The sequence below is a fragment of the Leucoraja erinacea genome, chromosome 8, assembly GCF_028641065.1.
Source record: "Leucoraja erinacea ecotype New England chromosome 8, Leri_hhj_1, whole genome shotgun sequence".
In the NCBI taxonomy this organism is placed as follows: Eukaryota; Metazoa; Chordata; class Chondrichthyes; order Rajiformes; family Rajidae; genus Leucoraja; species Leucoraja erinaceus.
This window is the reverse complement of record NC_073384.1, coordinates 26528041-26549448: the sequence shown is the minus strand read 5'-3', so window position 1 is coordinate 26549448 and position 21408 is coordinate 26528041. Positions and strand designations below refer to the sequence as shown.

Below are 21408 nucleotides of genomic sequence, written 5' to 3'. Positions count from 1 at the left end.
TCCGCAGCCACGCAGCTCTCCGTGGCGTCACGCGGGCGGCGGCGGCGCTGGGTAACAAAGGGCGGCTCCGGCAGCAAAGACATTTCAGGGAACAGACACAAACAAAGCGCTGCACTAACCCAACGGTCAGGCAGCATCTCTGGAGAACAAGGATTAAGCGACCCGAAACGTCGCCGACTCCTTTTTTCTGGAGTACATTGATGGGTAGCGTTCCGGGACGAGTGGGTCCCGCTGAGTTACTCCAGGATTCTGTGTCTGTATCTGTATCTGTAATTCTTTGTGTAGGAAGGATTATGTATTTTTCCTACACACACTAAACAATTTTTTTTTGTTTATTATATTGTTTACAATGCACTATGTTTACATATTCTGTTGTGTTGCTGTTAGTAAGAATTTCATTCTTTCTGAGACATATGACATAAAATTTTCAATTTTGAACTCTTGAACTGCAGATGCTGGCTTACACTGAAGATAGACGCAAAATGCCGGATTAATTCAACGGGTCAGGCAGCATCTATGGAGAAAAGGAATAAGTGACGTTTCAGGTCGAGACCCTTCTTAGAAACATAGAAATTAGGTGCGGGAGTAGGCCATACGGCCCTTCGAGCCTGCACCGCCATTCAATATGATCATGGCTGATCATCCAACTCAGTATCCCGTACCTGCCTTCTCTCCATACCCCCTGATCCCCTTAGCCACAAGGGCCACATCTAACTCCCTCTTAAATATAGCCAATGAACTGGCCTCAACTACCCTCTGTGAGCGTTCCAGAGATTCACCACTCTCTGTGACCGCAGTTGTCTGTTTCTACATCCTCGCATTGAATGACTTGTTGCCATACTCACTGGGGCTTCTCCAGCACTTTCACTGAACACTCAGACTAACAGTTTAAACAGAAAATGCTGGAAATATGCAGCAGGTCATGCATAGGCCATTTGGTCCAACTCGTCCACGTTGTCCAAAGGAGGTCTCTGTTGGCTGCAATCTGGCCCATCTTTGCCCAAATCTTTCATGTGCCAGTTCAAAGTTTTTATTTTAATGTTTAATTTAATACATCTCTACTATTTATCTGGCAACTTGTTCTGTGTACGGATCACCCTCTGTGGAAAACATTGGTCCATCAGGTCTCTTTTAAATCTTGCCCCTTCTCACCTTAAACCCCTCATTTGTAGACTCCCCTATACAAACGAAAAGATTGACACTATTTACATCTATTCCAGTTGAGGCTGCATTTGTGGGAAGAGAAACTAAAGTCCACATTTCAGATTGGAGGCCCTACAAGAAGACAAGTTCATATAGCTGCAGAGATGGGGATTGTATCTCCGGGGTAAAACAAGGGGGGTAATAAATATTTTTCCAGTCAATCAGAGAACATAAGCATTTGGATAGTTCGAACAATCCAGTCTTCATACCTTGTTATCTCCAATCCGACCATTTATTTTCCCCCTGACAGTTGTTACAAACTGGTCTCCAGTTTTTTTTGCATTGTTGGCAGCCTGAGGTACATAATATTACAAGTGGCATAGATAAGGTCAAAATGTCAGTTGGAGGGACCACATCACCAACTATGGGGAGAATCGACCTATGACCGAGAAGATCAGGTCGAGAAGGATGAGGCGCGCTGGTCACCAAAGATCTTAGAGCGAAGCTCTGCTCTAAGATCTTTGGTCACTGCCACCACCACCACCAAGAAATGCCAGCAAATAACATTGTGCTGATCCTTTCATGTCATTTCTTTTTTTTGCCGTATGTTATATTTGCAGCATGAGGAACCCCATCTGGGATATTAACTGATTTAAGACAATGGAGCTGAAAATACCGTTTCTCTTCCCACAGATGTTGCCAATACGGCGGGGCAATTCTGACATTTCCCCCTTTATCCCAGGTTGCAACAGCTGCGGTATATTATATTTGCGTGTGCGTTTCCGCGGGTTGTTTGAGTGTGTGACTCTGCTGTACGGTCCGACGGGCCGTTGAGTCCGGGTACTGCTGCTGCTGTGATCATGGAGCCGCGGTTGGTGGCGGATTTGTTGCTGCGCCTTGGCCACGACCCGCCGCGGATAGTGGCCGAGCTGTGCCGGTGGTGCTGGGAGGAGGAGGGCGCCGGGCCGCTGAATGCGGCCAGGGTGGACGTGCTGCGCCTGCTGCTCGACGAGCTGTGCTGGCGGCGGGAGGCCCGAGGCCTCGGGCTGCAGTGGCAGGGCCTGCGTGAACTGGCCGAGCAGCGCTGCCTGCCGCTGCTGCGTACCCTGCGGCTGGAGGAGCCGGGCGAGCGGCGGCTGGCGCTCTCTCTGTGCGGCCTGCTGCTGGCCTGCTGTCGGTTGGCTCGGCCGGAGCTGTTGGAGCAAGTGGCCGCCTCCTGTCTGCGGGAGTTGCGGGCTTATAGCGAGCAGCGGAGCGGCGCGGCCCCGGCCCCAGGCGCCGAGTACTCGGACATCCGCGTCGTTGTCGAGATGCTGGTGAAGCTGTGGCCTCTGGTGTCGGAGCGGGACTCGGGCACCGGCGCCGGGCAGCTGCTGCCGCTCGCCCTGACCGCTCTGAGGATCGGCGAGGACGGCGTGGCTGCCACGGTGGTCACCGGGCTGATCCCGGCCCTCCTGGAGCAGGAGAGCGTGACCGTGCGGGATATCTGGGACCGGGTGAGACTGTGGGAGTCCCCCTGTAGCGTGTCCAGACTCCTTTTGCTGCTCAGTTCGCTTTCATCCTCCGTCAGCCTCGACCTACGGACGTGCACTGACTTTTGGAAAGTGGTGCAAGCAGGACTGGTGCAGCCGGACAACACAACGCGCAAAAGAGCATTATACTTGTTGAAAAGGGCTGTGGATGTTTCTGGGGCATTGGAAAAGGACATCGCCTTGGACTATCAGACTGAAAACGGTATTTTGAAGAATAGTTCACCTTTTGTAATAAGTAATAATTTTATTCAAGCAACACATGGGCAATGTTATTCGTAGAAAGTGGACCCTATTCTAATGGTATAGAGAAATCTGACATACAGATGCAGCATAAAGCTACACCCTTTGGCTAGACAATAGATGCAGGGCCAGGTCATTTGGCCATACGAGCCAGCACCGCCATTCAATGTGATCATGGCTGATCATCCCCAATCAGTACTTCATTCCTGCCTTCTCCCCATATCCCCTGACTCCGCTATTTTTAAGAGCCCTATCTAGCTCTCTCTTGAAAGCATCCAGAGATCATGCCTCCACCGCCCTCTGAGGCAGAGAATTCCACAGACTCACCACTCTCTGTGAGGAAAAAGTGGGTTTTCGGATCCGTTCTAAATGGCTTACTCCTTATTCTTAAACTGTGGCCCCTGGTTCTGGACTCCCCCAACATCGGGAACATGTTTCCTGCCTCTAGTGTGTCCAAGCCCTTAACAATCTTATATGTTTCAATGAGATACCCTCTCATCCTTCTAAACTCCAGAGTGTACAAGCCCAGCTGCTCCATTCTCTCAGCATATGACAGTCCCGCCATCCCGGGAATTAACCTTGTAAACCTACGCTGCACTCCCTCAATAGCAAGAATGTCCTTCCTCAAATTAGGGGACCAAAACTGCACACAATACTCCAGGTGTGGTCTCACAAGGGCTCTGTACAACTGCAGAAGGACCTCTGCTCATATATTCAATTCCTCTTGTTATAAAGGCCAACATGCCATTTGCTTTCTTCACTGCCTGCTGTACCTGCATGCTTACTTTCATAGACTGATGTACGAGGACCCCCAGATCACGTTGTACTTCCCCTTTTCCCAACTTGACGCCATTTAGATAGTAATCTGCCTTCCTGTTTTGCTACCAAAGTGGATAACCTCACATTTATCTGCATAAAACTTCATCTGCCATGCATCTGCCCACTCCCCCAACCTGTCCAAGTCACCCTGCATTCTCATAGTATCCTCCTCACAGTTCAAACTGCCACCCAGCTTTGTGTCATCTGCAAATTTGCTAATGTTACTTTGAATCCCTTCATCCAAATGATAGGAAGGAACTGCAGATGTTGGTTTAAACCGAAGATAGACACAAAATGCTGGAGTAACTCAGCGGACAGGCAGCGTCTCTGGAGAGAAGGAATGGGCGACGTTTCCGGTCGAGACTCTTCAGACAGACTCGAAATGTCACCCCTTGTGCTGTTTTATTCAGACCCAGTGCCATTGAATGGTGCCTCATTTCAGTATTAAAAACAGCCTACTGCTTATTCTGAGTCCGTGACCTCTAGTTTGTATGACTCGACCAAAAAGGGAACATTAACCCTGTTGAGCCAGCTGTAATTTTGCAAGTTTGAAACTTTAGAGACTGCAGTCCCAGTCTGTTCCATCTATCCTCTTGTGGCAAAGTCATCATCTCAGGAACCAGTCTAGTAACGCTTTATTGCAAGTCCAGGCTGTCCTCGGGTAATGAACAGCTTAAATGTTTACAAGCCGTCCATGTCGATTTTGTACGCAAGTAGGAAAATACCCACACTTGCAGTAACTGTGCTACCACGTTATTGAAATGAAAGGCATCAAAAGCACATAAGACTGAAAAAAGTAACAATTACTAAGTGGAGCAAGAAGAAATTAGTTCTGCCGTTCACAGATACGCACATATATATGTATATCAGGCTTTTGAATTTGTCTATGCACGCACGTCCAAAAGTAGGGCATTTGTAACCCAGGGCCGGCCTGTATGTCCCATTTCAGGCAAGGATACTTCCAGTGCGGTCTTAGTAATGCCCTGTATAATTGCACATGGACACCTTTACTCTTGTAAAGTCCTCATAAATAAATATCATCATACAATTTGCCTTTATTTTTATTGCTGCATCTGTGTGTCAGCTAATGCACAAGGGCACAATGTCAGTGACATACACAAGGGCACCTAGATTACTTTAAACATAGACATTTCCCTCGCCAACACAATTCAAAAAAAAAAGGTCTGCTTTTGCCTTTTGTGCAGCAAAATGGGTGACCACATATATTCCTTTTAGAATGTTCCTATCCATTTATTTTCATGTGAAAAATCTTTATAAGCACTACAGATATTTTCTGGTATGTTGAGTAGCATAACAATCATGCTAAATTTAATAAACACACTCAAAACTGGAAATCTACGAGGTATTGTGAACCATCACAGTAGCAGAAATGTACAGGTCTTCAATATTCACCATTGTGGATCACTATCATCACCATCACGTCAGAGGTTTGTTTAAGTCTGTTTCAAAGACAAGACATCAACTCAAAAAAGCTTATTTTGTGTTTTGCTAGTATTACTCGGCTCCAGATCCCATCCCTAAACATCTGAGAAAAGGTGGTGGTTTGCCTTGGTGCGGCTGGATTCCAGAAATCAGATGTTTGCATTTTACACAAGGCAATATTTGAATGTGTGGCATCAAAGGGCTCCTGGAAACAAAACAAATCAATGCCTCAAAAGATAAACATTACAGTGGTTGCAGTTAAGCCACACTTGGTCAGATACAGCCTTGATGTGAAGTTGTCAGTCTCGCCTCATACTTTGTACAAAGGAAGGTGGTTGTGTTTGCTGGAAATCAATCACCCCAGCCCCAAGATATCTCCACAGGAGTTCCTCGGTGGAATATCCTAAGCACAACGATCTTCATTAATGATCAAATACTAGTTCATTGGAGACACAAAGAATTGTAGCTGTTGGAATATTAAAGGGCCTGTCCCACTTGGGCGACCTAATCCGCGAGTTCTGGCGAGTTTGCTCTCGACTCATAATTGCAGCATGGTTGACGTGAGGTCGTAGGAGGTCTTCGTAACTCGCCTTCATGCTCGAGAGTGGTCTCCACGTACTCTCCTTGTCATCCAGGCTTCCTTACTCCTACCTGTCTTGACCTTCACTTTAAGAGGAATATGCATGTTTTCAACTCTCACCACCACACTCTTAAAAGCATCCTGCTTTCTGTATGCCCCATTTGCCTGCAACCTACTACAAAAACAACTTTTGCGTGTTTGTGTCTAATACCATCAAAGTCGGCCTTGCCCCAATTCAGAGCTTTAGCTAAAGAGAGACACAAAATGCTGGAGTAACTTAGCATCTCTGGAGAACATGGATATGATGAGTAGGGTTGGGATCCTTCTGCAGGGTGAGGGATGGGTTGGAACGAAAGCTGGAAAAGAGGAGGGGCAGGACAGAGCATAGCCGGTAATAACCATATAACCATATAACAATTACAGCACGGAAACAGGCCATCTCGGCCCTACAAGTCCATGCCGAACAAATTTTTTTCCCCTTAGTCCCACCTGCCTGCACTCGTATCATAACCCTCCATTCCCTTCTCATCCATATGCCTATCCAATTTGTATATGTGTAATATGTGAACACAGGTGATAGTTTTCATAAGCAGGTTGTTGGACAGAGGCCAGAGATGAAAAGACAGGTGTGAGTCCGAAAGGATAAAGATTTGCGAATTGTGAAACTCAAGGGTAGAAAAGTTGTGAATTGTGTAACAGACGGAAGGAATGCAGGTGATGGGGGAGGGAGAGAGGAGAAACTGGTAACCTTTAACATGTGGACCAACCCTGTCCTTATCAATAATTATTTTAAAGCCAACAGAACTGTGGGTATGGGTCCCAAAAGGCTTGCCCCCTGACACTTCATTCACTTACCCATTCCAATTTCCTAAGAGTAGCTCAAGCTTTGCCCTCTCCCTTGCAAGGTCCACTACATATTGGCTACAGAAACTCTTCTGAATACGTTTGCAAATTCCACTGTCTAATCTCTTGACACAATGGTGGTCCGAGTCTTTATTCGGATGGTTAACATCCCCTACTATGATAACCCTATTAGTCATGCAGCTGCATGCAATCTCCCGGCATATTTGTTCTTGGTGAATATTTGGGGTCCTCAGTACACTCCCAACAAGGTGATCATCCCCTTTTTATTTCTCTGCTTCACTGGACAGCTTCACTGGATAGTCTATCAGTAATCGTGGATGCATTGGTGATCATTGTCCAATGTTCTATAGATTCAGAATAATTTCCTGTAGATTGGAGGATAGCTAATGTTATCCCACTTTCCAAGAAAGGAGTGAGAGAGAAAATGGGGAATTATAGACCAGTTAGCCCGACATCGGTCGTGGGGAAGATGCTGGAGTCAATTATTAAAGAAGTAATAACGGCGCATTTTGATAGCAGTGAAAGGATTGGTCCAAGTTAGCATGAATTTATGATGGGGAAATCCTGCTTGACTAATCTTCTGGATTTTTTAAGGATGTGACAAGTAAAATGGATGAAGGAGAGCTAGTGGATATAGTGTATCTGGACTTTCAGAATGCCTTTGATAAGGTTCCACACAGGAGATTAGTGGGCACAATAGAGCACATGGTATTGGCGGTAGGGTATTGACATGGACAGAGAATTGGTTAGCAGACAGGAAACAAAGAGTAGGAATAAACGGGTCCCTGTCAGAATGGCAGGCAGTGGCGAGTGGAGTGCTGCAAGGCTCGATGCTGGAGCCGCAACTATTTACAATATATATTAATGATTTAGATGATGGGATTAAAAGTAACACTAGCAAATTTGCAGATGACACAAAGCTGGATGGCAGTGTGAACTGCGAAGAGGATGCTAGGAAGTTGCAGGGTGACTTGGACAAGTTGAGTGACTGTGCAGATGCATGGCAAATGCAGTTTAATGTGGATAAATGTGAGGTGAGCAAAAACAGGAAGGCAGATTACTATCTAAATGGTGTCAAATTGGGGAAAGGGGTTGTACAACGGGATCTGGGGGCCCTTGTTCATCAGTCATTGAAAGTAAGCATGTAGGTACAGCAGGCAATGAAGAAACCGAATGGCATGTTGGACTTTATAACAAGAGGAGTTGAGTATAAGAGCAAATAGGTCCTTCTGCAGTTGTATAGGGCCCTAGCGACACCTGGAGTATTGTGTGCAGTTTTGGTCCCCTAATTTGACGAAGGACATTCAACATAGTTTTACAAGTTTAATTCCCGGGATGGCGGGACTGTCATATGCTGAGGGAATGGAACGGCTGGGCTTGTATACTCTGGAGTTTAGAAGGATGAGAGGGTATCTTATTTAAACATATAAGATTATTAGGGGTTTGGACACGCTAAAGGCAGGAAACATGTTCCCGATGTTGGGGGAGTCCAGAACCAGGGGCCACAGTTTAAGAATAAAGGATAAGCCATTTAGAACGGAGACGATGAAACACTTTTTCTCACAGAGAGTTGTGAGTCTGTGGAATTCTCTGCCTCAGAGGATGGTGGGGGCTGGTTCTCTGGATGCTTTCAAGAGAGAGCTAGATGGGGCTCTTAAAGATAGCGGAGTCAGGGGATATGGGGAGAAGGCAGGAACAGGGTACTGATTCGGGATGATCAGCCATGATCACATTGAATGGTTGTGCTGGCTTGAGGGGCCGATTGGCCTACTCCAGCACCTATTGCCTATTGTCTCTCCCTCTCTGCCCCTCTCCCTCTCTGCCCCTCTATCTCTCTGTCCCTCTCTCTCTCTGCCCCTCTCTCTCTCTGCCCCTCTCTCTCTCTGCCCCTGTCTCTCTCTGCCTCACATTTATCTATGTAGATAAGAACAGTGGCAAGAACAGGGAGGCAGATTATTATCTCAATGGTATCAGATTAGGAAAAATGGAAGTGCAACGGGACCTGGGTGTCCTTGTACACCAATCACTGAAAGTAAACATGCAGGTACAGCAGGCAGTGAAGAAAGCTAATGCCATGTTCGCCTTCAAAACAAGAGGATTTGAGTATAGGAGTAAAGAGGTTCTTTTGCAGTTGTACAGGGCCTTGGTGAGACCACATCTGGAGTATTGTGTGCAGTTTTGGTTTCCTAATTTGAGGAAGGACATTCTTGCTATTGAGGCAGTGCAGCGTAGGCTCAAGAGGTTAATCCCTAGGATGGCGGGACTGTCATATGAGTAAAGATTGGATAGACTGGTCTTGTATTCACAGGAATTTAGAAGGATGAGAGGATATCTTATAAAATTATAAGAAGACTGGACAAGCTAGATGCAGGAAAAATGTTCCCAATGTTGGGGTTGTCCAGAACTAGGGGCCACAGTTTAAGAATAAAGGGGAGGCCATTTAAAACTGAGATGAGAAAAAACGTTTTCACCCAGAGAGTTGGGAATTTGTGGAATTCTCTGCCATAGAAGCAGTGGAGGCCAATTGACTGGATGAATTTAAAAGAGAGTTAGATTGAGATCAAGGGATATGGGGAGAAGGCAGGCACAGGTTACTGATTGTGGATGATCAGCCATGATCACATTGAATGGTGTTGCAGGCTCGAAGGGCCATACGAAGTCCTCCTGCACCTATTTTCTATGTTTCTAATGACATCTCAAATAATTCCCGTGACGTTCTCATTAATTAGTAAAGCAACTCTCCCTCCTCTTTTACACCCACCTCTAGCTCGCTTATAGAACCTGTACCATGGGAAGTTAAATTGCCAGCGATCACCAGACAACAAATTGGTTATTTGTGTCAGATGTGATCATTTAAGGGCAGAATGGGGAATGTTCTGTAGTTTTGATCAACATGGTTAAATGAGTTTAATAACTTGATATTTTAAGATAAATTTGTCTGGTTTAATGAAAACTGAAAAGTCCCTGTTGATCTCTGCCATATCACAGGTATCCCTTTTGCTCTCTACACACCACTGTCCCAGCCTAGGCCCCTCCAAATTTATCTGCAACCTATAATTTTGATTTCCTCACTCAAATGCAAGGTTATTCACCAAGACTGTTGATTCAGTGTAGCTCTCCACTGATCTGCAATTTCAGCATTTTCAAGAGTCAAGTCAAGAGTGTTTTATTGTCATTTGGCCCGGATGGGACAATGAAATTCTTTCTTGCTGCAGCACAACAAAATATGTGAATATGTAAGCATAGTACATAACGGGGGAAGAGAAAAAAAGAAAAAGTGCAATAAATGACAAATATAGTGCAATTATAATATGGTCTTTTGCAGTTCAGAGTTCAGAGCTTATTTGTTGTTGTGTTTAATAGCCTGAAGGCTGTAGGGAAGAAGCTGTTCCTAAACCTGGACGTTACAGTTTTCAGGCTCCTGTACCTTCTTCCTGATGGCAAAGGTGAGATGAGTGTATGGCCAGGATTGTATGGATCCTTGATGATTTTGGCTGCCTTTTTGAGGCAGTGACTACGGTAAATCCCTTCGACGGTGGGGAGATCAAATCCAGTGATGGACTGGGCAGTGGTCACAACTTTTTGTAGTCTTTTTCACTCCTGGACGTTCAAGTTGCCGAACCAGGCCACGATGCAACCAGTCAGAATGCTCTCTGCCGTGCACCTGTAGAAGTTTAGGAGAATCCTCTTCGACACGCCGAATCTCCGTAGTCTTCTCAGAAAGTAGAGTCGCTGATGTGCCTTCTATATAATTGCATTGGTGTGCTGGGTCCAGGAGAGATCTTCGGAAATATGCATGCCCATGAATTTGAAGTTATTGACCCTCTCCACCATCGTCCCATTGATATGAACAGGATTGTGGGTCCTCATCCTTCCCCTACCAAAGTCCACAATCAGTTACTTGGCCTTACTGATGTTGAGAGCCAGGTTGGTGTGCTGGCACCATTTGGTCAGTCGGTCGATCTCACCTCTATACTCTGACTCGACCCCATCTGTGATTCGTCCAACCACAGCGGTGTCGTCGGCGAACTTGAAGGTGTTCGCATTACGTCCGGCTACGCAGTCATGGATATGGAGTGAGTAAAGCAGGGGGCTGAGCACGCAGCCTTGAGGTGCTCCCGGACTAATTATTACTGAAGATGAAGTGGTTCCTCCAATTCGAACAGACTGTGGTCTGTGGATGAGGAAGTCGGGGATCCAATTGCAGAGGGATGCAATTTTATGTCTGGTCTCAGTTTTGAGGCAAATGTGGCGATTTCCTAGTTTCACCCTAATTTGAACTTTCTTATTTTAGACACGTGCCTTTTCTGGTGGCTGGGTGAAAAAAGCAAACAACTTGTACAATTATGGGAAAATTACATTTTAATTATGGAGACATTGGAAGAAAATCAAGTGAGTAATTTGTGTGTAATTTATGTCACACCCCACCGAAAACCATCACGGTTTACAAATTTCAAATTCCAGGTTTAAAATGATATTCAGCAATGCAAAGAATTTAAATGATAGAGACAGCAGAAATGTTGGATTATTGACTTTGTGGAAGGGTGGTATTGGTGTATTGTTAGATGTACAGAGGTACAGTAGGAAACTTTTTTGCATGCTATCTAGTCAAATCACGCTACAGTATACCTTGCTATAACGGGCACGGGGGATGGGTGGGGGGGGGGGGGGTTGGTGTCTGTGATTGCCTATTGTCTGCTGTAACGGAGTGGGGGGGGGGGGAATAAAGTGTGACACAAGGCTGGGAGGGAAGAAACACGGCATTAGGGGATGGGGTTGAAACAAGCACAAATTCACGGAGCTCCCGGCCTCACGAGCAGTGCGCCCAGGATGGGCACGATGCCTTCAGTCTGCTTGCTCTCTCTGCTCTCGCAACCGCTAGCATGCACGAAGAGGCATCACATTGGGTAACAGGTGGAAATGGAGGAGGGGGTGCAGCGGGCGCCTCGGTCCGCTATAACCGAAATCCATTATATGATGATCTGTTATTGCAAAGATTTACTGCATATATAAATACAATCATGTCCTATACTATCTGCTGTACTACAGCTGGTAATGCAAAGATAAAAATACCAGAGCATAGAATGTAATGTTACAGCATTATAAATTCGGAGAAAGTGCAGATAGAAAAAGAGCAAGGGCAATAAGCAGGTAGGTTGGGAGATCAGGATTAGAGCCTTAGCGAGAACCACTCTGTAATCTATTAACAGCTGTTCCTGAATCTGGTGATATATGTATTCAAGCGTTTGACAAAAGAAGATTCGAATGAATGATACTTTATTATTACGTGTGACATGTCACAGGGAGGTTCTTTGTTTTGCATGCACAAGTATGCAAAGTCGCCACATATAGGGCACCGACAAAGTTACCAAGTATTCCATTTAGACCCTAATGGTCGCTCTTTGTTCTCTGCGGTCTCCCCTTGCCGGGTTCCTCGTTGTTCTCAGCCCCCCCTTAGTCCCTCTTTATTCTTGGTGGTCCCCACACACCAGTTCCCTCTTTGCTCTCAATGGCGCGTCCTCGTCTGACTCCTGGTACCCACATGGCCCATCAGGTCCCTGGCATTGACGCGGGCCCATCTGACCTACGGCACTCACCGCGGGGCCCGTCCAATCTCCAGCACCCAGCGCGAGCCCGTCCAACCTCCAGCATCCATGCTGGCCCGTCCCACCTCCGGCACCCATTGTGGGCCCGTCCGATCTCCGGCATCCACTGCGGGCCCGTCCTCGACTGCCACCGGTTCAGTTCACCTGGATAGATTTAGTTTGACTTTGAAAACTAGTTAGTATCAGCATGCAGTGAGTAAAGTAATGATATTGACTGTAAAATAAATGTATCCAGGCAAGCAAATCTATATTACTAAAACTCTGTTCTTGACCGGTTTTGGCGATCTGTGCTGCGATTTCCGAGAGAAAGCTGCCACCTACGGCCGTCATTTTTGGCCACCTCGCTCAGAGCCCCCCTCTGCCGCACGTGTGCTGAGGATTTTTCCCGTCGATTAAATATGACAGAGATATTAATGATTTTACAAAATTCCCCATTCTCTCTGCTGCTCCTGCTGGTGGGATGGGGGAGGGACTATAAAACCAGGAAGTGGTGTGCCCCAATCAGTCTCTACAACATGGAGGTCTGAGCTCTGAATGACTGAACAAATGTCTACACAGCTGTGAGTAAGTACCCTTAATTTGGTTTGAAAATGAAAATATGGTTATGGTTAGTTTGAAGGAAAAAAGCACTGCCTGCAAATGGTTGTTTGGGGGGGGGGGGGGGTTGGTTGGTTTCTCTCTCCTCTCTCCCCCCCCCCCCTCCTCCTCCTCCCCCCCCCCCCCTCCTCTCTCCACCCCCCTCCCTCTCCCCCCCCCTCTCTCTCCCCCCCTCCCTCTCCCCCCCCCCCCCCCCCCCCCCCCCTCCCTCTCTCCCCCCCCTCCTCCCCCTCCTCTCTCCCCCCATCTCTCTCCCCCCCTCCCTCTCCCCCCCCTCCTCTCCCCCCCTCCTCTCTCCCCCCTCCTCTTCCCCCCCTCTCCCCCCCCCCTCTCCCCCCCCCCTCCTCCTCCCCCCCTCCCTCCTCCCTCTCCCCCTCCTCCCCCCCCCTCCCTCCTCTCCCCCCTCCTCCTCTCCCCCCCCTCCTCCCCCCCCCTCCTCTTCCTCCCCTCCTCTTCCTCCCCTCCCTTCCTCCCCTCCTCTTCCTCCCCTCCCCTCCCCCTCTCCTCTTCCCCTCCCCCTCCTCTCCTCCCCCTCCTCTCCTCTCCCCTCTCCTCTCCTCTCCCCTCCTCTCCTCTCCTCTCCTCCCCCCCTCCCCTCCCCTCTCCTCCACTCTCCCCCCCTCCTCTCCTCTCTCCTCCCTCTCCCTCTCCTCTCCTCCTCTCCTCCTCTCCTCTCCCCTCCTCCTCTCTCTCTCCTCTCTCCTCCCTCTCCCTCCTCTCCCCTCCCCTCTCCTCCCCCCCTCTCCTCTCTCCCCACCCTCCCCTCCTCTCCTCTCCCCCTCTCTCTCTCCCCTCCTCCCCCTCTCCTCTCCTCCTTCCTCCCCCTCTCCCCCCTCTCCTCCCTCCTCCCCCCTTGGGGCTATGCTCCTCCCCCTCTCCTCTCCTCTCCCTCCCCCCCTCCTCTCCCCTCCCCTCCAGTCCCCTTCCCTCTCCCTCCTTGCTCCCACCTTGCCCCCCCCCCCCCCCCTCCCCACACCTCACTCTCTCTCCCCCTCTCTCTGTCCCCACCCCTTCTCTCTCTGCCCTCACTCTGACCCCCCCCCATCCCCACCACCCTCTAGATGTGACTGCAAGTTGGGGGCTATGCGTCAGTAGATAGGGTGGTTATGGGGTAAAAGGAGCAAATTAATAATATTAATATAATATCAAGGGGGGTAATTAGCGTGAGTGCGGGGGTGGGGGGGGGGGGTAGTGTGTGAGGCTGCATGCCGCCTATCTACCCCCCCCCCCCCCCCCCCCCACAACCGCACGTTGGGGGAACAGACCCAACTGGTCTGCACTTTGTCTAGTTGTAACATATTATTAAGAATACCTGCACTTTCCCTGAGACATGGGGGCTTACATAAATTTGAGATTCTAGTGGAAATATCATACAACAATTATGTTTCCCAGTCGGCCAACACTCATAGCTGTATCGAGTGATATCGGATTTAAATAATCATGTTGTATCATGTATGAGAATAAAGATGTTTTGTCACCTGTCCTTACTGATTGTGGTCTATGGTCAGGAAGTCAAGGACCCAGTTCAGAGGGAGGTACTGAGTCCCCACCATGAAAACAACAGTGACATTTTTGAAAACCGTTTTACTTTCATGTTTGTAATATCTACATTGTCAAGTTAACACAATAATTCTTTGGTATTCTGTCTTAGGTTCACGTGATAAGACCAATTTTGCCAAGGCTTAAAAGTATAATGGATGCCACTATTTCCAATGAAAAAGGTGATAATGATACTGTGTTGTATTTTATTTTCCCTGTACATTATCTATCAATATTTTAATCTAAGACACAAGAAGCAGCTCAAGGTTTGAAAGTTTATTTGCTTAGTTCTGAACTTGTTCTTGGCACACAAGGTTATCTTATTTTCTGTTTAAGCTGTATTTTGGTACTGTTTGAGAAGTAGGATGGAAAGTGCATTTCATGGGCATATATCAGAAGCATAATCCTAGAATCCATTTGTCCCTATTATGGCAACTTTTAAAAAGTCATTTTCAATTGCAAAGCAAAGTAAAGAATAAATTCAGCTGGAAACCGTGCTGAACATACTGTAACTTGTTGAGGTTAGCAAATTAATGTTAATTATATTGCATGATTTATTTTCATAAATCGTCTTCTTTGGGAGCTCTTTTCTGCAGGTTCTGGAACACTTTTAGTTTTCTATCCATGCACTATAATGGGGGCAATTTCCTATTTTGAATGTTGTGTTTTTGTATGATTTAGGCAAAACATTGCGTGGATGTATTCTATATCACCTCTTGACAGAAATAATTGTGTATTCTTGTTTTGACTAGCTATTCTGAAGCTATGTCACTGGCATCGTATTGGTTTATTAATGTCACACATACAAAGTGAAACGGTTTTCCATGCTATTCAGGTAATTCATATCATAATAATTATAATCAAACCATACACGATTACAACAGGTAGAGCAAAAAGAGAATGGAGACAAAGTGCAGAATAGAGTGTTACAGCTACAAAGTGCAGATTAAAAAAAATGTACAAGAGCCTCATTGAGCTGGATTGGGATTTTGGGAATATATTTTTGGCACATGAGAGATCTGTTCAAGCGTCTGAGCAGTGGGGAAGAATGTCATGCTTTAATGTATCAGTCAGAATAGTACAGTAGAATATGAACAATAACTATGCCACTCTATTCTGTCCCAGAGATTTCCCTGTCAGTGAAAAATCATTAAAGTGGATGCCTATTTTTCACTGTAATTAACCAGTTTTGCTTTTAAATGTGATCTGAGTATTTTATTAATTTTCTGCTAATGCATGAATGCATGCATGTGTGTTGTTCTATACATTCAACCTTGCAGCACCTAAGAAGGAAAATAATGATGTTTAAGGGTGTCATATATTGATTTTTAACGTAATAAAAAGGAACTGCAGATGCTGGCTTAAACCAAAGATAGACAGAAGTTCTGGAGAAAATGGATAGTGATGTTTCGGGTTGGAATTCTACTTCAGACAATTTTCCTAGTTAATTCACTTTTTTATATTTTAAGTAGAACTAGATGGAAGAAGGGCAGCAATTGACATTGATTAACAACAGGGTATATTTATATATCATCTAGGTAGTTCACTTTTCCACTCATCTTGGGTCCTTTGTGCTTATAAACGAATGTTTGCAAGTGAAAATAAAACAGTGATAAAAGAAGGCCTGTTTCATTTCCTGGATCTTGATGTCATGAAATATTCAATCAGAACTCAAGAACTGTCTCATGTAAGTTTTTTTAATTTACTTAAATCAATAAATGAAAGCTTTGAATTATCCTACAACAGAAAGAAGAAAATCATGTGTTTAGTTAATGTATGTTGCTGCTTGGATCAATATTTTATGATCCTGGTTATAATCAGGTAAAGTCGGCATCCAGCTTCTGTGTCAAAACTGGCAATAATTAACATTCAACTTTGCTATTTGAGGTTGAGCACAATGAACATAGAGCTGCACAGGAATGTGCCGTTTAGCCCACAATATCTGTGCTGAACATAATGCCAAGTCTAACTCTTATCTGCCTGCAATATAATCCATATCCCTCTATTCCTTGCATATCCATATGCCTATTCAAAAGTTTCTGAAATGCCACTATCGTATCTGCTTCAACCACCTTCCTGGCAGCGCATTCCAGGTATTTGCCACCCTCTATAACAAAATCTTCCATCCTGGGAAAAAGGTTCTGACTGTGTAATCTTTCGATGACTGTCATAATTTTATATATTTTATACAGTATTTTATGTACTTTTTATGTGAAAAGTTTTTATGGTGTACTTTTTAATTCTATCTAATTTTATTTTTTTCCCCATTTTTGCGCTCTAAATTTAAATTAATTCAAGGTTTTCTCTCTAATTTAAGTTTTTCTGTGGGCCGGTGATGGATGCTCTTTCAGAAAGTACATTTTACAGCAGGTAAATAGCCCGATTTTCTTTTTGTTTACTGGTATTATTACTTCTTTGCTTGCCTTGATATTTAATTACATTTTAACTTTTCAGATCTCCTAAACAAATGATTGGCAACTGTCCTGTTTTAGGTGTGAAGTTACAAACATTCTTGGTTGATTTTATGGAAAATATGCCTGTAGAATTTAAAGGTGAGCTGTTCAGATTTATAAAACTTGTTCTGAAAGAGACAGATGAATTGAATTTTTCTAATGTGTGCATTTCAGGATGACATTTGAGTAACTAGGTTTGCCAGGATGTTTGAGGCACATTGCGGAAGTGCAATCTTAGTTATTTTGGTTATAGCCAGTGATTTTATTGCTTCTATTTACTGTTCCTCTTAATTATTTAAAGAAATGGTCATGTATAGCAAACCCTCATTTTAGCAGAACTCTTTATAACGGATTTCAGTTATAGTGGATTGACCTACCAAAGACTGCCCACTCCACCCCTGGCACCTCGTGTCACCTCCTCTGTTTCTTACAATGCCATCTTCCCACTCGACCCCTGGCTCAACCGCCTCTTCTGCTTCTTACCGCGTTGGCTGCCCACGCCACCCCGTCTCATGCCGCCTCCCCTGCTTCTTATAGTGCCATCTTCCCACTCCACCCCTGGTTCAACCGCCTCCCCTGCTTCTTACAGTGCCATCTTCCCATTCCACCCCAGGCCCACGCCGCCTGTCCTACTTCTTACAGCTCCGGCTGCCCACTCCACCCCGGACATGCGCCGCCATCCGGCTGGACCTTCTGCTGCCACCGCAGGCTCACACGGGTTATTTGACTGCTTCCAGGCCGCGTCTGCCACTGCCAACAACGACCCTCAACTCCACCAGTCGCCTGCGGGTGTGACCATTGATTCCATCGTTTCTCGCCTCTCTCGGCTGCCAACAGGCTGGAACGGTCGACTCACCTGGATTCCAGGCCTAGTTCTGGACAGAGTCTGAAGAAGGGTCTCGACCCGAAAAAGCACCTATCCATGCTCTCCAGAGATGCTGCCTGATCTGCTGAGTTACTCCAGCACTTTGTGACCTTTTGTGTAGTAATCGACAACTGCAGTCTTTTGTTTCTACTACTTATATAATAATAATAATAATAATACCGTACTTGGTTATAGAGGACAATTGGAAATAACGGACACCTCTCCCCCCCCCCCCCCGGTCCATTATAACAACTTGTCAGCTTCAGCTCCCTTAATTACCGATTCTTTACACCCCTTCTTATCTTCTATTTGTCAGCTTCTTTCCTAGCCAGATCATTAAATGGCTTTTAAATTTACTTACAATAGCAGTCTCTTCTGAAAGCTTGATAAAAGACTTTTGGAAATCTATATAAATAATATGCATAAACATCCTCCCTTCACTATTGTAGCTATCTCTTCAAAAGATTACATTAGGTTTGCCAGGCACGATTTTATTGGCTGCCACGCCAGTGGGCTGTTTCACTATGGGAAGCATCATAGTTAATAGAATAATGTTCACGAGCGCACATTAAATGATGATTCAAAAATCTAAGCTCTAACTGCTTTTTATATTTCAGACCACACGCTTAATGCTTCAATTTCCTTCTCAGGCAAGCACGAATAGCATAAATCTGGCCAATTCAAAGATTTATACTACTAATTAAATCTGGTTACTGCAGGCAGCTGTCTTTATGTGGTTCATTAATTTAATAAAAACAAATCAAATTGATTTTGCAATAGGAATTATTAAGCATTTTATAGCTTGTTTTCTCTGCTAGATTCACAATTTATACTCCACTTTTTAAACTTCCCTAGTCCAAACAAGAACACTGTTATCTGGATAAGCAGCAGACTTCCAGGTGCTGTGCTCCGCAAATGTCAGCAAAAGATGCACGTTTCTCTCCATAAATAATAGTTTTACTGCATGCCTATAAGATAGTGCTAATCTGATATAATCATAATGATATTGAACAGCATGAAATGTACCTTATACGTTGGGTTATTGCAATAGTTGAATATTGTCAATATATCTATCCAGTTTGAGAAAGAATGACTTGAACACTGCAGTGGCAGTTGCAGTGGCAGTTACAGCTATGATGTCACAATGGGATCTCATTTGCAACAATGGTGCAATCACAGAACACTGTGTCCTGGCAGGGGGAGGCTGAACAGGAGGGGCAGGGAGTGCTGGAAGAGGCATGGGAAATATAATTGGAATGTTTTTAAAAGTCCTGGCAGCAAGTGCTTGCATTTTTTTTAAAGTTTAAAAGAGGGAGAAGGAAGAGGAGGGGGAGGGAGTGCTGATTGATAAGGGAAATGAGCCGCCCCAGCGCAGTTGGGGGCTATGTGTGAGTGGTGGAATATTGTGTTGGGGGCTATGTGTGAGTGGTGGAATATTGTGTTAGGGGAACGGGTTGCATTGGGGGAAAGGATGAGTGGTGAAATATTGCGTTGGGTGAACGGGTTGCGTTGGGGTACCAGACCTCCCGTGTGACAGGGACCCAACGGGCCCCACTTGTTTTGTGTTTAGATAAAAATAAGATATTTTACAATTACAACATATTTGGTAATACTAGTATGCCTTAACATGGGAGAAAACCCAGACGGCTTGGAAGCTGGAAAGAATTAGCAGTTTATTCAAAAAGTCTTGTACTATAACCAATTTATGTGCATAACCAAAAAGTCTTTAATTTCCTTTGATCAGGTGATTTTCTCACAAAGATGATTAAGAGCATGGCTATCAAGCATTGGTGTGCCATCCCCATTTTCTTCATCTCTCAAGCTCTAGAACACATCCCATCATGCAAAACCTGGGGAGTAGAAGGGCTTCAGGCTCTACGGTATGGAGAATTATTAGGAAAGTAGCTTTAACTGACCCATATCGATTTTAAATGCAAATTTACTTTTTGTTAATGGGTATTGTAATTGAGCCGGAAACTGTCAATATTGGAGATTGGATTGAAATGGAGATTGGAAATATAAAGTTGATTAAATGATGTATGATAGAAGGTAAATAGGAAAAGGGTGTACAATACAGTTCTGCTCATGCGAGGGTACGTACCAACAAGGATAGGTTGAATCTTTTGTTTTTAAACGCAACTTAAAAAACATAAGACATCTTGGTAGTAAACAAGATACCTTCAACACAAAAACTCCTAATGGCATGACCCTTCCATTTTGTCATGGAATGTGCTTTTGACTAAATATTAAAAACATTAATGGAGTACAGTATGAACCATTATGTTATCCTTATTATAAAAATATTACTTTTTAACATCAATTTTTAATGTTTGACTGTCATTTGAAGTTGATATTAATATTTTGGTGTTTAATTTTATATCTGATTATTTACAGAGAAGTATTGTGTTGTACTCTGGCCAATCACCAAATATTATTGCGAGGAGCAACTCAGTGTTTCCTTCTACAAACTGCTATGCACCTGACTAATGTGGTAAGGGAAATGTTGCTCTTTAACTTTCATTTGGGGATTAAGTGGATTTCATTAAGGGATTGGACACACTAGATGCAGGAAACATGTTCTCGATGTTGGGTGTCCAGAACCAGGGACCACAGAAGGCAGTGGAGGCCGATTCACTGAATGCATTCCAAAGAGAGTAAGAGCTCTTAGGGCTAGTGGAATCCAGGGATATGGGTGAAGTGGATGTGGATGATCAGCCATGATTACTTTGAATGGCGGTTTTGGCTCGACGGGGCCGAATGGCCTACTAATGCACCTATTTCCTATGTATCTATGTACTGGGCAGTAATCTTTGTATATAGGGGCAGTTCTATACTTTGATTCAACATATGTGTCTGAATAAATCCGACGGACAATATCTAATGCCAAAATATCTGTAACAATGTACATCATGAGTTGCTGCAGCTGTTTCATCAGGACTTTGCTCCTTTCCAAATACTGACCTGGTGAATGCTTGAGTCTGAAGAAGGAGCCTGACCTAAAATGTCGCCTATTCATTCCCTCCACAGATGTTGCCTGACCCGCTGAGTTACTCCAGCACTTTGTGTTTTGCTGACAAATGCTTCATGCTCTCTGTGCAGCTGCTAGTTTCATATAATACATGTTATAAAGGATTACTTCTTGGAACCAGCAAGCATTTGCTTTTTATAGTGTTCTATTTTTTCTCGGCCTTCTGCTGTAGCGTCCAGGTTCAAGAGCAGCTTCATCCCAACAACCATTAGACTAATCAATACAACAAACTACAACTAAACACTGAACTACAAACTGCCTTGATTGCACAAGAGACTTTGGGGCATTGTTTTTGTATTTGCACTATATTGTTTTTTTTATATATTGAATGTATTTTTGCTGGTTATTATGGTGTCTACTGTGTACGATGTTCACATATCTGTTATGCTACTGCAAGTAAGAATTTCACTTCCGTTTTGGGACATATGACAATAAAACACTCTTGCCTAACCAGTGTGCACTTTGTACGTCAGTACAAATGCAGCATGCTTGAAACATGAAATGTTAGTTTTGCTTTCATTTGACTCAAAGAAATAAAGCTAATTAGAAGTCTAATTTGTGCTTAAAATGTTCATCTTTTTATGTCTCAACATTGTCGGCAATCCCTTTGAATCATGGATGATCCCATGCTCTCATCTGAATTGGTCAAAACGATAAATATTTCTGTGTGAAGAGAGCTGCCTGCAGATCATTACCTCA

The 21408-nt window shown here is 44.8% G+C and overlaps 1 protein-coding gene across 2 annotated transcripts in view; it reads left to right on the top strand.

Annotated features, from left to right (window-relative positions):
* The first annotated feature begins 1355 nt into the window (after positions 1-1355).
* tarbp1 (TAR (HIV-1) RNA binding protein 1) overlaps positions 1356-21408 on the top strand; it is a 226972-nt gene continuing 206919 nt past the window's right edge. Inside the window, exons 1-8 of one of the 2 annotated variants that reach the window (XM_055639265.1) lie at positions 1356-2877; positions 10916-11013; positions 14476-14545; positions 15902-16050; positions 16681-16733; positions 16818-16915; positions 19426-19561; positions 20076-20172. In XM_055639265.1, coding sequence (XP_055495240.1) covers positions 2004-2877; positions 10916-11013; positions 14476-14545; positions 15902-16050; positions 16681-16733; positions 16818-16915; positions 19426-19561; positions 20076-20172 — 1575 coding nt within the window. In that variant the 5' untranslated portion in view covers positions 1356-2003. The remainder of the gene's footprint in view (positions 2878-10915; positions 11014-14475; positions 14546-15901; positions 16051-16680; positions 16734-16817; positions 16916-19425; positions 19562-20075; positions 20173-21408) is intronic. The other variant, XM_055639264.1, reaches the window with a different exon arrangement.